At 45.0% G+C, this 16,487-nt stretch overlaps 1 protein-coding gene across 6 annotated transcripts in view; it reads right to left on the bottom strand.

Annotated features, from left to right (window-relative positions):
* DOCK10 (dedicator of cytokinesis 10) overlaps positions 1-16,487 on the bottom strand; it is a 228,970-nt gene that overhangs the window by 110,910 nt on the left and 101,573 nt on the right. For all 6 annotated transcript variants that reach the window (XM_036022786.1, XM_036022788.1, XM_036022785.1 and 3 more), the window contains exons 2-3: positions 13,029-13,148; positions 876-965 (exon numbers count right to left, since the gene is read on the bottom strand). In XM_036022786.1, the coding sequence (XP_035878679.1) occupies positions 876-965; positions 13,029-13,148 (210 nt within the window). The remainder of the gene's footprint in view (positions 1-875; positions 966-13,028; positions 13,149-16,487) is intronic.

Here is a 16,487-nt window from a genome sequence, read left to right as displayed (position 1 = left end):
AATGTTTAAGAGCTGAGAAAGGGTTCCCCTCTTGTGTGTAGCTTTAATTAAATCCTAATTAGGACACATTACTTTCTCAGGGTTAAAGACCACTGTCAGGTTAACCTGTCTGGGGCTAAATTTTATCATTGCATTTTCTGTAAAGGAAGGACCACTTCATTTATTCATTCAACAAACACCTGCTAAGTCGCTGTTACATGCCAGCCCAGTCCCTTCCCTAGAGCAGCCTGCAGTCATGTTGTGAACCCATCAAGTGCAAGTAGGTGACGTGCCAGCTGATTTTTATCCATCGCTTAAAGCTGCCCACAGGGTTTTACCATTAACTAGCACCGCAGTCACTACCTAAAAGGAATGTACCTCTTAAGGAACATGTATATAAAGGACCCATGGACAAACACAATGGGGGAGGGGTGAAGAGTGAATGTAGGGAGGGGGCAGGGGAGAGTAATGGGGAGAAATGGGGATGGCTGTAATTGAACAACAATAAAAAAAGGAAATGCATCTCTTAAAATAGAAATGCTATTATCCAAAATTCTCACATAGTAAGGCCTTGCCTACAACTCAATCCAAATAAGTAAAATGAAATGAAATCTGCCTATAATGAATACTCAAATATTCCTCAGTGTGGGGGTTTTAAGTTAAATAAAAACAAACAAGCAAAATTCCAAAATTTGAATAGTCAGCAGACAATAAAAAATGATTACTAGGAAAACCAAAACCATTTCCAGGCGACCAAGGTTGGAAAACACCAACGAATCGTTGCATTTAAAATTCGCTATTGAAAAAGTGAGGACGACAATAATGATAAAGTTACAATAAGAACTGGGAGGAAAGCAAAGCTCTACAAAATAAATGAGGGGAAGCATCACATTTACCTCCTTCACCAGTAAACTTTCTGCTTTGTGCTCTGCATCTTCAGGTACTGTTGAGTACAACGTCCGGATATCCCAAGCAACTGTGGCGGTCTGAGGGGAGCAAGGAGAAGAAGTTAAGCTCTCTAACTCAAAAGCATCGTGCAGACCATTGCATCAAAAACACAACAGGGAAGTGATTTCCATCTTAGCATTTAAAGCTAAGAGAAGACAGAGAAACTTCCATGGTTCCTACCAATGTATTCACCAGGAGAGAAGACCTAAACCTTCTTTGGATTATTACAATTACTAGCATTTATCCTCTAGGAGAGAAGATCCAAACCTTCCTTGGATTACCACTCACTAGCATTATTACAATTACTGTTTTATCAGTGAAGCTCATAATTTTAAGCTGCTTCCTTCCCTACAAAAAAGTGAAAATTTGGACATCTGTATATTGAGACTGGTTTAATTCCACTGGTATATTTTGTTGTTAATGCTAAAATAAATTTGAGATAAACAAGACAATTTGCAAAATCAGCATGATTGTAATCCTACTGTAAATAATCTTTTGAACATCTATAGGGTGAATTTAGCCCTTTTTGGAGGATGCTTTGTATGTGTCTGCCTGTAGTCACAATTGGGGATGGGAGGGGTGGAGGGGTGTCCAGTGAATGTGTACCTTGAAGACAACAAGTCATGTTCTTAGTGTCATTTTTGGTTGTTGTTGTTGAAATGGACAAAACATTTTCAATGCTAAACAAACATCCTTCTGTTAAATGAATATACATACACTGAAAGTATAAAAGCACCTCTGAAAACAAAATAGCTACAGTAGAATTCACGGGTCGTTTCCTCTTTATAAACCTTCCACTCTATCAAGCCAGGGGGCTATGGATGTGGTACAACAGTGACTTTCCTTCCCCAGGCACCAGCTCCCTTCAGTCTGTGCTTCTGATTGCAGGGATGCTGGGATGATGAGTCTGTCCACATACATGGTACCAACAGTTGGGATCTTTCATTTTATACATCCCCAAACCCACACATGATTCATCAGGGTTTCTAAAGCACAAGCTAAAGGTCATTGGAACTGTTCTAGACAAGGGGTATTTTTTCTGTGCTGATTGTTGGAACTGAAGAAAGTGTCAAAACCCTTCTTGCTTGGGGGAAGGATGGGGAGGAGAGGGAGCTGGGGAATTCAGTCTTCTGAGTTCAGAGCTGCCATAGGCTCCGCCCCCCAGGGCAGCATCCTTACTTTTCCTCCAGGCCCGGACTCCTGTTTTCTTCAGGTTCCCTCTTTTCTCACTCCTGACGTGAGCTCCATGAGGGCAAGACATTTGGTCTCTTCCATTTACTGCTGTAACCTCAGTGCCTGGTTCGGGGCTTACAGCCTTAAATACTTACTTGTTAAAGGTGTTGAGTATGTGAGCACACATATGGGTGTTTTGCATGAGCATGTGTGTGTGCATGTGGTGTGTATCTGTGTGAACACATGTGACTGGGTGTAGTGTATGGGTGTGCCTGTGTGTTTAAGGATATGTGTATCTGGTGAGAAGGGTGTGCAAGTATGTGCGTGCTATGTGAGTACGATGGGAATGTGCAGTATTTGAGTGTGTCTGTAAATGTGTATGATGTGAGTGTGTGTGGTGTGTGAGCACATACATGTGCATGTGAGAGTGGGTGTGCTGTGTGAGTGTATGGGTGTGAGTGGGTGTGTGTGTGCTTGGGGAGCATGTGGCGTGGACCCTGTGAAAGAGGAAGAATGCCACGTGACTCTAACAAGATCAGAGACTAAGAAGTCATGAGAACGCTGGGTTGAAGATTCATCGTGCAGTAAAAATCAGTGCTCATCCCGAACCACGGCTGCGGACTGAGCTCCTTCATCAGCGTCTTCCCCCTGGGATGCGGCTGCAGCTGCGTGACCAGGGTGCGGAAGCGCTGAGAGTCATGGCCATCGATTCCAACCCAGCGCAGGGACACCCTCACAGGGAGCCATCGCCTCCCAAGGGAAGTTTGCTAGGGTGAATTTAAGATTTATTATTATCTAGAATTTACATTTTTTCATCCCTTTTGAATTTCCTCTTTCAACTATTTTCTTTTATGTTACTCACTCTGTTAGATAAACAGTGAATGAACTCAAACTTTGAAGTAGAAGATTAAAATCCATGCCTGAATTGAGCTTTGGGGATTACCGCTGGATCCCGATTATTTGGGGATAATTTATTTCTTGTTTGGACAGATAATTCGCAGATACACAGTGTCACTGGCTTGGTTTCTAGGGAACATGACACAGTGTGATCCATCTGCAAGATTAGGGATTCTTTTTTTCTCTAATTCAAACATTTTTCTATACTTCAATCACTATTTTATAATAAAATTTTTATATAAAAAGCAAACGGTTCCCCTTTTTCATGATGGACTATAGACTTCTATCGATCTTTTGCCTTTTGGAAAAAAAATAGCTGTTCTAGATGCTCTCAGTCTGAGCAACATGGCCCCACCGTACACTCCCTGTTCAGTTCCATCATAACCCACTGCCTCACTAAGATCGCTTCTCTGTGGTGTAATATGACAGAGCTCATACTGAGCTAGTGCAAGAAGCTTTTCTCCCTTCATGGTAAGTATCTGGAATGCAAACCCAGGTTTTCAGTAATAATCATTACAGGGCTGCTTGATTCATGAGGTCACATAGTACAGATAGAGTTTCAATACCTAAGCTCACTCTTACACGCAGCGTATGAGATTGGGAATTCAATGGGGTCAGGGCCACAAAAACTGATCCTGTGTACAATGGCTCTGAGTGACTCCCGATGACCTCTAGTTATGAAATGATCACGGGGACCGAATCACCCCCACGTAACCGTGACATAAACCTAAAACGGTACTTTACAGTGTGCATGAAGTTACTGCACATCTAATACCTGGCACAGAACACAGAAGAGATGAGAAAAGGGACGCACGCCACACGCATGCCCATAGCATGCTATGGATCTCAGTTCTGTTTTGTGGTAATACTGGAGAAATTGCCTGAGAAAGCAGAAAGCCTCCAAAGAGTTTTGAGAGTGTAAGACTGTGGTTCTTCTGCTCATTTTTGACTTCTTTCATGTGTCTCCTTAGACACGAAAATAAATTGATCAAAAAAAGAAAACTCTACAGAGTCATATTTGTTAAGGTTACAGAGAATTTCGTTTCTGAGAACTGGATGCTTTTAGACCACTACAAATTGCCTTGGCCACAACAGACTTCCTGTTCTCTTTTATAAACCCTCTGGTCGACAATTAGCACAGCTCAACAGCATGCAATGGGGCCCAGGCTGCCCTGGCAGGCAGCCGAGCTCCTCCTTCGGTGCTAGCGTTTTATAAGGGGCTATTGTCCAGAGGCTAAGCCTTTGGAAGTGGAAACTATCATTTTAATTTATGAAACAATGCATGCAGGCCTGGGTTTGGAATTTCAGGTCCATAACGTTCAGACATCTTAGGCCATGGCCCTGCCACCTTCCGGTTCCTTCTGTTCTGCAGTGGCTAGTCTTGGTGGCCATGTCTGTCACCATTCTGCTGACAAAAATGACCACAGAGGACTTCATTCCAAGCACATCAGGGCCATTTCTCAAGTGACCAAAGGCCACTGTCAGAGTCTAATAAATGGTCTGCTTTTCCTATTCTGGGGCTGAGCACAGCTCCCTGCGACAGCACGGTAGATCCCAGCTGTTCCAAAAAGAGGACACGCATGATGGGGTTTGTAGTCACCAGTCCCAGCCTGAGAAGTCAACGAGGCTCACAGCAGGCACTCTTAAATAACACTTCACCGTCAGTTCCAACCTAAGCATGTGTTCGGAAGTGATCTTCACCTGAGTTGCTCAGACTAACACAGACTGTGTCTGTCATTTTAGTAGAGCAGGCGCTTCTGCTGCATTAGCTGCTCGAAAAACTTTTTTTTTTACCACCATATTCAAAACAGTGTCATTTGATTTTGTTTTTTTCAAGTACATGAGAATACCACTTTAATACCTTCATTGGGCTTTAGGAGGAAAGTCCTTGTTTTGCTGGAGTTAAACCATATGAGCAATGCACAGATAGGGAGCTGTGGCCCGTTACTGTCCTACAGCTGTCCTCATCCAGCGAAGCTGAGCATGGGGACATGGGGACATGGGGACGCCTCCACGGCAGTGCTCATGTGTCTAAGAGGGGAGGTTTGCAGACCCGGTTCCAGTTTTACTCTTAGACTGGAAACCACTGAACAAGTCATTTCACTTCTTTTTGGGGATTCATTTTCCAGTCTTTAAAATGTGTTTCATCCCCTCTAAGGAGGTGAGGACAAAACATTCTATGTATGGAAAAATGTGAGCATGAATCAACCCAGTGCTCCGGTATACAGACACTTAGGCACCAGGTCCTTCCATTGGCAGGGAGTCGAGGTTATGGTCTGAGCTCACTGTGCAAGGAAGGGCACAGTGGCCTGTGCGGCCTGCAGACGTGGCCCTGTGATGTGCAATGGGCCTCAGGCACGAGCTGACCCGCTGTGGCCACCCTGCCGTAGCACCTTCCCACGCGGCCGCTCACGTCCCTTCTTCCTGTGGGCTCAGTGCCACCCAAGCTTTGCCCACGCTCCCTGCCTCTCCGACAACTCCTTTCTTTCCTCATCTCAGCTCTAGTACAGGTGTCAGCTGCTTTTGAAAAAAATCTTCTCTAATTCATGCAACCTACATTTTCCCTTCTCCAAACTGTAGGATTTGCTGCCTGTATCATGCATGAAGTTGGCAGCTCAGCTAGAGAATCTTTTAGAACCGAAAGCTCTGCTAGTGATGAGTGAAGTCAGTCCTTTTCCGTGTGTGTGTGTGTGTGTGTGTTTGGTTTTTGCATATAAGCAAGTCACATTAAGTCTGCTTTGGAAATAAATGATAATAATTGAAATGTCTTTTGCCATGTTCTTTGCTGTTTGTTATACTTTTATTTAATTCTTTTAAAGAATGAAGTACTTGAACACAGGCATGTCTAGAGCAATTTCTTTTTTTTTTTAATAACAGCGTCACTGAGATGAAGCTGACATGCCACAAAACTCACCCTCTGACGTTTAGAATTCACCGGTTTGAGTACACTCACAGGGCTGTGCAGCCATGACCACTATTTCATTTTGGAACATTTTCATCACCCCCAGAAGAAACCCGTACCCATTAGCAGTTACTTTCCAATCTCCCTTCTCCCCAACCAACCCTTGACAATGACGAATCTGCTTCCTGTCTCTGTGAATTTGCCTATTCTGGACACTTCCTGCAAATGGACTTACACCACACGTGGCCTTTGTGACTGGCCTCTTTCACTTAGCATAATGTTTCCAAGTTTCATCCTTGTTGCAGCATGTCACAAAGTGCTTCACTGCTTTCCAGGTGGAATTGTTTACCCATTCACCACGTGACAGACGTGTGGGTGTTTCCACTTCGGGGCTATTGTGAGCAATGCCGGCTGTGACCGCAGGTGTGCGGGCCTGTATTTGGACATATGTCCACATGTTCTTACTGAGCTGAAATAAGCACGCTGCAGTCATTTCACTGTCGCACCAATTATGTAATGACACCACTCACCCTGGGATTTGGGGAGTGACTACTTCTCTCAAGTCGTGCAGCATAGTTTTCCAAGAAGCAGCTGACCGAAAGTATGCTATTTAGATAGAAACTCTTTAACACCAGCGTCAAGGTGCTTATGTTCGATTTCTGTCCTCCCAGTTAACGCTCCATCCTTGAACAAGAGCCTTTGCAAAGCTCAGCTTCATTAGCTTGTAAATGAGAGGGATATTATAACTTAGAAATAGCCGCGTTTGACAAAGACTATTACTTAGCTTTTAAATGGCAATTACAGTGTTCTCGCATGAACACTGTGAGCCATTTAAAGCCTCAGAAGCCAAGGATTAAAAAGAGGTTGAGGTTCCTGTGAAATGTTACGTTGTGTCTCAGTAAGAGAAGTAAGAAGAAGAAGAAAAAAAAACTCATGACCTTTCTGCTTTACAATTGAAAAAGAATATTAAGACGTTGCTGCTTCCTCTCACCAAATGACCCACGTGGTTGAGCCTGGAAATCCCCATACACCAGTTGCTTTTTATAGCTAAAAACATACTATGAAAAGAACAAGCCTTTGGTGTGCTAAAAAATCACGATTCACTCAGTAATAATAGCGAGCCAATGAAAACCGCAGGATGTATTGAAGAGCCCAGAGACACTAATTCTGCTATGCACAAGGGATTCCATATAAAGAAGAATTGTGAGAAGATCTCGTAACTCTAAACAGGCTACTTCAGGTGTGTAGATAGACCTTTGACTTTGACAATGGCATTGCCCCGTGTTGAAAGTATAACCTTTCAAATGTACGCACTGCCCCGTGTTTATATGGGTGATGTTCACAGCTTAGTTCCCAGAACGAGGGCCGTAGGCTGAGCTGCAGGAGAGCAGTTTTCTTGGTGTGGGCAGTACTGGGATCAAGGAGATGACGCTTTCTCGTGGTGTGAGGCGGCCACTGCTAGCGGTGTGGAGTCGTATGCCTTCTTACTTCAGGTCCACAGCTTCCAGAAATGATTTCACCTCAGGCTCTCTGTGTCTTTCTCAGCACAAGAAACTCATTTCTGGCTTTCTCACTTTTTGGTCTGCCCTTTTGTACCTGCCCCTCCTTGAACAGAATCCCTCCGCGATATGATTCAGCGTGGCCCCAAAACTGTCCTGTAGCTTTCCTTTTCCTTCCTACTGTCCTGGCCTAGTCCACTAAGATGCAGTTTGGTGACTAAGTTCTTCATTTGGGGGCTCTGAAGCTTCTATTGTTACCAGCTTCAAAAAAAAAAGATGAGAAAAACAAGAACAGCAAATATAATGTCATTATTGAAGTAGTGCATGTTTCTGAACTGGGTTAGCAAGTGCATCTAAACAGCTACTTTCTGGTGAGTCATCAACAGTCACTCAGAAGACCATGGTGCCCGCTCTTGGGACCCACACACCAGGAGAAACTATTTCTACCTGCTGTGGCAAGATAATGAAGATGCTTCTACTTCAGCCCCTTAACCTGGAGGAAGATGGTTTTAATTCCATGTTCAGCAGTCTTTACTGTATGCCCATGAGCCAGACATTGTGTTGAGTACTGGAAATACAGTTATAAATGGATTTTTTCCCTGCCTAGTAACAAAAAGCGTGTGAATAAGTTCATTAAGTGTTACAGGGAGGAAGTTAGCCAGGCACCATACTAGGTCGAATGAGCCTCTGGAGAAAGGGGCTCTTAATACTACTTCTTTAAGGTGATATGTTGAGTGGTGTCAAGAAGGAAAGTACATTAATGGCCATTTTCCTCCTCCTCAGGAAAGGCCGGTTACTTCATTCTGTTTATTCCCAAATTTCATTTCAGAATGGCCATCCGGTTCCTAGAGGTACTCAAAGGATTGAAGTTATGTTCTAAACTAATGACCTAAATGGTTCTGAAATAAATATTCATTTTCCACTTGCGTTGTGCCAAGGACCACTCTAGTTGCGGGGGGTCTTGCAATGATCACAACAAAAGACATCCCTGCCCTCCTAGAGGTTACGTGCTAACGGAAAGCAACACGAGGAGGGAAAAAGCAACCCGAGAGCTTTCTAGGTAGTGATGAATGCTACAAAGAGAAGCTGGCCAGCTGATGGGACAGCACAGTGCAGTGTGGGGGTAGGGCAATGTTGGTTGGAGTCACAGACATGTCCTCGCAGAGGTAGCATTTGAACCGAACCACAGATAAAAAACTGGAACCGGCCTGCAGAGAGGGTAAAGGCCCTATGAATGTGGCAGGTTCAGGGAGCACAGAGACCGTAGGTGTCCTGGAAACTGGGCTGGGAGGTAAGGGCTCAGAGAACATTAGGAACCGGAAGACTGGGACGAAGGCAAGAAGGAGCTTGAGTGGGTGCTCAAGACAATGGAAACCCACTAGAACGTTTTAACCGGAGGCCTGGCATGACCTGACTTGCATTTCTAACAGCTCTCTTTAAATGAATTGAGCAGAGGCAGGAAAGAAGCAGGAAGACCCCTTAAAAGCCACTTCTGGGGGTCTAGGCCCAAAATGATGATGATGACTTGGGCCGGGAGCGTGGACAGAGAGAAACAACGCAGAGCTTCTTGGTATTTCTGAACTATAAGCATTCTTCATCGACTTTGTTTTTCATCCATATTAGGGCATACACTTCTTAATCACAGGGTTTTTGTTTTTCCTGTCAGTCTCGCTCGTCTAGGAAGTGTTCTATATTCAGCACCTTGTGGGTGCTGAATAAATATTGATTAAACAAACCAAGCCATGAAGGATGTCTGCTCTAAGTGTGGGTGCTTGGAAATGTGGGAACACCGGAGTGAGCTGGATTCTGGGCCGTGGGGAGGAGGGGGAGGAGTTGGGGCTCCTCCCCTTCCTTCCACCCTGTGACGCCTTAGGACCGAGTGGTCATCTAATTCCACTTCCCATTGGGTGAGCGGGGACTGTCCGCACACACCCCAGAGAATCCTCACCATCACTCAGGGAGGAGCCCAGGGAATGATCATCTAGCCCGGTGACCAGGAGGCTCGCTGCTGGTGACCCCTGCCATGTGACATGGGCTGTGGATGGAGCAGACAGGGGCAGAAAGCTTTTAAGGAAAGCTCTTTTTTTTTTTTAAAGAATTTATTTATTTATTTTTAAAGAGGGAAGGGAGGGAGAGAGAGAGAGAAAGAGGGAGGGAGGGAGAGAGAGAGAGAGAGAGAGAGAGAGAGGGAGAGAGGCATCAATGTGTGGTTGCTGGGGGCCATGGTCTGCAACCCAGGCATGTACCCTGACTGGGAATCGAACCTGCGATGCTTTGGTTCGCAGCCTGCGCTCAATCCACTGAGTTACGCCAGCCAGGGCCTAAGGAAAGCTCTTTATTCCACACAGAGGAAGATGAAAACCCCAAAACGTGAACACAATGTGTGTTAGCAGGGATCTGTACAATAGAGCTCCCTAAATGTTTTCCGCAGAGGGTCAGATCAATTTTTAAGGGTCCTCCATCCGTGCTGCAGTTACCGCAGCCCTGCTGACCTCTGCCCTGGGGTCATGAAAACAGCCATGGTCCACAGGTGAAGAGAAGGGCATCATGGGATTTAAGGGAAACCTCATTTATGGATGCCAAAATCTGAATTTCATGTAATTTTTATGAGTTACAAAATAGGCTTTTTTCCCTTGCATTATTTAACCAGTTTGGTGAAGAAAATACAACAAGGCAGTGTTAAAAAAAACATAAAATTCATCCTTAGTTCACAGGACACACAAAAATAGGCAGCAGGCTGCCCATGGGCCACCTTTGTCAACTCTTACTTCGGAGGGCAGCAAAGAGGAAGAACTAACCATCCATCTGAATCTTGCTCAAAAACTGGCAATGTTGTATAGTAACAATATTTGACACTATCCTTTGATTTAGTGGGTGCTTAATGCAAATACAAATGTAGCTGTTTTTTTGAGGTGACATTTCTGATAATAGGGACTCGGTGGCATCAGAAGTCCCTTGAGTGCTGATTGGAAGCTGTTCTCCCAACTGGTCTCCCAGGGTCCTCCTCACCCTGTTAGATGTTCTGATAACACGCACCAGGTCATCTGTCCCCCTGGGAACTCCTCAGTGACTAGCCAGGTGCCTTTGGAATAAGGTGCAAAGCCCTGTCTTGTCCTTGCCTGACCTCGGTAACCACTCCCTCTGTCTGCCCCCACCATCTTCCGTCTCAGAGCTCTTTGGGGCCTCGCGGCAGCTTCTTTCAGCCCGAGACACCCCTCCCAGCCCCACCCCACCCTCCCCAGGTTTTAGCATGGTTGGCCCTCCTCCAGGACCCAACACCCAGCTCAGATGTCACCTTGTCCGAGGTGCTGTCCTTCACCACCCAGTCCAACTCAGTTCTTCCTATTGTCGGTCCCTATTGCACGGCCCTGTCTCATTTTCTTCACAGAACTGTTCTGTGTCCCAATTATCTTGTGAATTCATTGGTTTACTTTTTTTTTTTTTTTTTTGGCCTGATTCCTCACACCCAAAGGCAAGCTCCATTAAAAATAGGGTAGTTTCTGTCTAATCATTGCTCTTTCCCCACTCTGAGATTCATGCCTCACGTGCGGTATTGTACATCTGCTGAATGAGTAAAGGAGGGCCATAGTCTGAGGGGTGACAGAATGTTCCATTCAGAACCGTGCTAGTGTGTGACCTCAGTTGGGAGCGAGGATACCTGTGGGTGTTAGGGGTGAGCATTTGGGGGGAGGCAGGAGAGCATGGTCTTGAGGAATGGACAAGGATCAGATGTTGGACAAACCTGGGGCAATGCTAACGCTTTTGCCCTTCATTTTGATGGTACTGGAGGTGGCCACGGGAGGCCTGTGAACAGGCAAAGGATGAAAGAACTTAGTGTATTTACTGAAATGTTCGCAGTGGGAAAATAAAAAAAAAAGTGTGTTATCATGTGTTCTGTGCAAACCATTTAAGGATGGCAAAGGTCATCCCATGATCAGGCCTTCCTTAACTGCAGCGAGGGTGGGAAGATGCCCCTCAAGGAAGTCAAACTCAGTGCCCATGTTTCATTCCATCTACACGCCTCCACTCTCTTCTCGCGTTAGGGAGGCTTGGAGCAGATTTTGACATGTTTCTGAATAACAGAGCTAGAAGAAAAGGTTCTCCAAAGTTTTGAGATTTGTTTTGTGTGTGTGTATATTGATGTTTGACAGAAAAAAGCTGTTTGTTAAGCTTGCCTTCTGTCTAAGAGAAAATGAGGATGTGGAATTAAAAAAATGAGACATAGTTCAACTTTGTGTTTGCAGTTCAAGACCCTGTGGCCTGGTCCAACCACGGAAATGAGATTTCTGCACGAGATAAGCCTCTCTTCAAGTGTGTCAAATGCTGCTGTGGGAGACACTTAAAATTCTGAAAAAGATTGGAAGAATGTTTTCTTCCTACCTACAAGTCTGTCTCCTTTCTCCCATCCTTCTTTGTACTTGGAACAGAAAGTTAATTTTCATGATACCTTCTTTTTTTATCAGTCTACGGAGGAAGGTGGAAACGATGAACCTTTAGAAGCCAGAAGGCAGACCTGCCCCCAAGTTAAGGGAGGGCAATGGAGGTTTGGGGCTGTTTGGGGAAGTGTGGGCTCTGAGGGCCCAGAGCTCGGCAGAGGTTCCCATGGCAACGGCCACTTCCCAGGGTGACCCTGGAGCTGCCTTTTCCTCTGTTTTCAAATGCCGTGTTGGTGATGTCTGAGAGTACCTTTCTTTTAGGGAAATACACCACCTGCCCATTGAGATCTCTGTTTTTGTAGTTGGATATTTACTAACCGTTTTTAAATGTTTACGATGACCACAGATGGAATGGTTGGGACACGTGGGTGCTCAGCATCCATAACTTTTTAAAAAAGATTTTATTTATTTATTTTTTAGAGAGGGAAGGGAGGGAGAAAGAGAGAGGGAGAGAAACATCAATGTGCGGTTGCTGGGGGCCGTGACCTGCAACCCAGGCATGTGCCCTGACTGGGAATCGAACCTGTGACACTTTGGTTCGCAGCCCACGCTCAATCCACTGAGCTGCGCCAGCCAGGGCAGCATCCATAACTTTACTATGTTTCTCTCTGAAACAAATTTCCTTTTCATTCATTCTCTTTACCACCCCAAGAGCAGTCTGTGTGCCGGGGAGTATTATCCTCAAGATCACAAATCCTCTATGAAAATGTGCCGGACTATCTGTTTTTGCCCACAGGCCTCTGCATTTCCTTATTAAAGGGCACCCCAGATTCAGGGTGATTTGTAGGAACTACATCTTTTGTGCCAAGAGACTCCCACCTTTGCCATTGATTCACTACAATTGCTTGGGAGCTTTTGGTTAGAACCCGCCTGAGGGAAGCTGTGAGGCCAGATGGGACAGTGGTTAGAAACCCACTCATTGGCAGGGACACAGTACTAGCTGGACCCTGGCAGAACCCCATGCCACCCCCATCCCTGGGGGCCACCCTGTCCCCAAGCGCCCATCTTCCACAACTATGAGGTGCCTAGGCCCTTGAAACTGCCGGATGTGGATTCTTAGTGCACTGACCGTGAGGAAGGGTAGCCGTAGGAAAGGCTGCGCTCCCTTTACTCTCCAAGGGAGGAAAACACCTTTGGGAGGGTCACCTGCAGGGGCCCGCCTGAACTCTGATGGTTTGGAAAGAGCCCACTTACTGAGAAGTCGTCACTGGGGAAGAAGAGGAGGTCTCGAAGGGGATCATTCTGATGTGTCTTTTCAAGTTCTTCAATGACAGTTTCATAATCCAAAGGCTCGAGAAGCCTGGGTTTTTCTTGCTGTAGGGAGAGAGAAAATGATATTAACTCCTGGCACATATAATCTTCTCCATGCCTGATTGTGTTTCACTTCTTTTTTAAAAATACTTTTTAAAGATTTTATTTATTTATTATATTTTTTAGAGAGGGAAGGGAGAGAAAAAGAGAGAGAGAGAGAGAGAGAGAGAGAGAAACATCAATGCGTGGTTGCTGGGGGCCATGGCCTGCAACCCAGGCATGTGCCCTGACTGGGAATCAAACCTGCAATGCTTGGTTCGCAGCCCGCGCTCAATCCACTGAGCTACACCAGCCAGGGCTATTTCTTGTATCACCAAGGCTTGCTCTGGCATTGGGGCAACCCTTCCAATAGACTCACAGAGACACCCGGCAAGTACGGCTAAGCCACGTAACTATTATTTCGAGATCTGAAATAACAGGAGAAGATCCAGAAATACTTGACCTCTCTCTAAGTAGTTCAAGCTATCCACACTGAGCCTCGAAAGTTCACTGTCTTTAGCCGCATCACATCCATACACTGCAGGTTTATGTAACCATGACCCTTATCCATGGGAAGAGAGGCCTTCCATTACTTGCTGCAGTATTGTGATGATGATCATCACTTTTGCTGAATTAGATACTTCCCTGGGAGGTCTACTTGAGTCTGTTTTAAAATGCTGGCAATCACAGGATCACAGTCTGCCTTCAATGTCACTAGAGTATGGATCCTGTGTCAGGATGCATTGCTTGGCCCTGAGCCTCTCTGCCACGACAGAGAGAAGCTGGGGAATTCTAAACATAATTGAACAACGTAACTTTTATAGACACAGTGCCGTGAAAATGGAGAAGCGTCTGAGAGATAGTTCGGTAATCGCTCTGCACTAATGCCCTGAAGCCGAGACAAAAGGCGCTTCCCTCAGAGAAACTGCCCGCAGCATCGAAAAGATTAATGCCAGTGGGTGAAGGTATGATTGTTTTATTACAGGGTGGATGCGCTTCCTCTCAGCGCTGGAGCCCAGAAGGAAGACTGCAGCGTTACCAAGAAATGCTGGAAAACCAAGGCCACAAGCGGAGTTCCCTTGGCCCTTTGATGAAGCATTTACATCAGGTGAAGTGAGAACAAATGGTTGCTTGGATTATTTTAAAGCCCCTGGAAGATGGAGTGATCACCAGGAAATTTGTATGCTGGACTGACCTTGTAAATTAAAAAAAAAGTTTCTTTTTTCCCTTTTCACATCAAGGACATCAACAGTTGCTCACCAACCTTGACCCTCTCCAGTCTGCAAAGCACAAAATTAGCTCCCATTTTTAAGACTTTCTTTGCAAGACCTGTGCTGGTAAATCTCAAGAAATGTTTATTGACAGTTTCAATAATTTCTAGTAGGCTCCTGAGAGTAACAATGTTTATTCTGATGATTTTCCAAGTATAAAAAAATGAAACAAAACAAAATGTAACTCAGTGGACCAGTAACAAGGATGTTCATGTGTTTTCTGCATTGAAACAAAACAAAAGGAAACCAAACCCATTTTACAAATGCTTAAGTAAACTGAGTATAATGTAGACTGAGTATTTTTCCTGGAAGGGCCCTTCCAGTAAGACTGCTAGGTTTAGCAAATAAAAACACAGAACTCCATGCAATATTGGAAGAAAAGAAGAAATTTAGTTGCCCAACATAATCTATTGAGTGAAAGAGCTGTGAAACCTTCAACATTTTGAAGTAGAAGCTACGGAGACACTATCGCACAATGTGAGTAATTAAACAAAAATCCTTCCAAAATCCATGTCTTCTGATATACTTTATTTAGACTGATTTTAAGTTCCAATGCCCCATCTCCCCAGGCAAAAAGATGAATTCCAATGATCACAGAATGATAGTTCAAGAGGCATGCAGGCTCCAGATGTTTGGTTTGGCGCATTTATTTCGTTTTACTTTTCGTTGACTTTCAGTGAGTATTTAAGTGATGGCATTTCACTGCAGTTCAGCTATGGACTTCCACAGTCCTTTTCAATGACCTATTCCCCTGAAAAATCACACATTTATGTTACCAACTGCTCCAAAAGGCCTTTGAGTCTGAAACACATGACTTGTTCTGGAACTCCCTTTTTTCCCCTCGATATAATTTTTGTATATTAAATGTAGCATATGAAACAGGACGTATTTAAAACCACCTGTAAGCTATCTGAGTTACAGATTTGGTTGGTTATGTCCCTTCCCCTTGCTGTGAATTTCCAGCTGAAGGGTTTGACGCCTTTTGGTCTCACATGCCAACGGTTCACGGTGTAGCTACTAGCACTTTCCCTCTTCTTTCTGTCCTTCACACCACCATGTGAGAATGTGGCTTAGTACATGTGTTGAAACTGGTAGACTTAAAGGCAAATGACATCAAGATGTTTTAAGAGGCCTCCTCCAATCTTGTCTGCACTGTCTTTTTAATTTCAATTCCCATTGTTTGGAATCTACAGCATGAATGAATAAGCTGGAGACAAGAAGACCTTCAAAGGAGACATTTCAAGAGGGCCCACCTTCCATCCAAAGTTGATGCCATTTGAAATAGCACAATAGGAAAATCAGGGTTCATGACTTCCAGCCAAGATGGTGGCATGGGTAGATATATCGCACCTCCTTGCACAGCCAAAAGAAGGACAACAATAAATTTAAAAACAAAAAACAACCACAACTGCCAGAAAATCAAACTGTATGGAAGGCTGACAACCAAGGAGTTAAAGAGGAAACATTTATCCAGACACATGTAGGAAGGGTGGAGATGGGCAGCCAGGGTGGAGAGGACTGGCAGCAAGGTGGTAGCTGGAGGACAGACCGGAGCGGGCCAGATGGCAGCTCATGGACCGGGCAAGTTGGTAGCTGATGGAGCAAGTGGTCCCACATTTGACTGGGTAAAACCAGGAGGAACAACTGAGGAGCGAGACAGACCATGCAACCCAGGGTTCCAGCACGGGGAAATAAAGTCTTAAAACCTCTGACTGTAAAAATCTATGGGGGTTGCAGTGGTGTGAGAAACTCCCAACCTCACAGGAGAGTTCATTCAGAGACCAACGGGGTCCTAGAACAGACACAAAACCACCCACCTGGGAATCAGCACCAGAAGGGTCCAATTTGCTTGCGGGTAGTGGGGCAAGTGACTGAAAGCCAGAGCCCAGCAAGTGGCATTGTTCTCTTTTGGACTCCACACCCATGTACAGCACCACAATGCAGCTACATGGGTTGCCCCTCCCTGGTGAATACCTAAGGCTCTGCCCCTTAATATGTGACGGGACTGCCAAGACACACAAAAATGGCCCAAATGAAAGAACAGATGAAAGCTCCAGAAAAAATACAACTAAGTGATAAAGAGATAGCCAAC

The sequence above is a fragment of the Phyllostomus discolor genome, chromosome 4 (genome assembly GCF_004126475.2).
Source record: "Phyllostomus discolor isolate MPI-MPIP mPhyDis1 chromosome 4, mPhyDis1.pri.v3, whole genome shotgun sequence".
NCBI classification, from domain to species: Eukaryota; Metazoa; Chordata; class Mammalia; order Chiroptera; family Phyllostomidae; genus Phyllostomus; species Phyllostomus discolor.
Note: the sequence above shows the minus strand (reverse complement) of the source record. Positions and strands in the feature narration are given on the sequence as shown.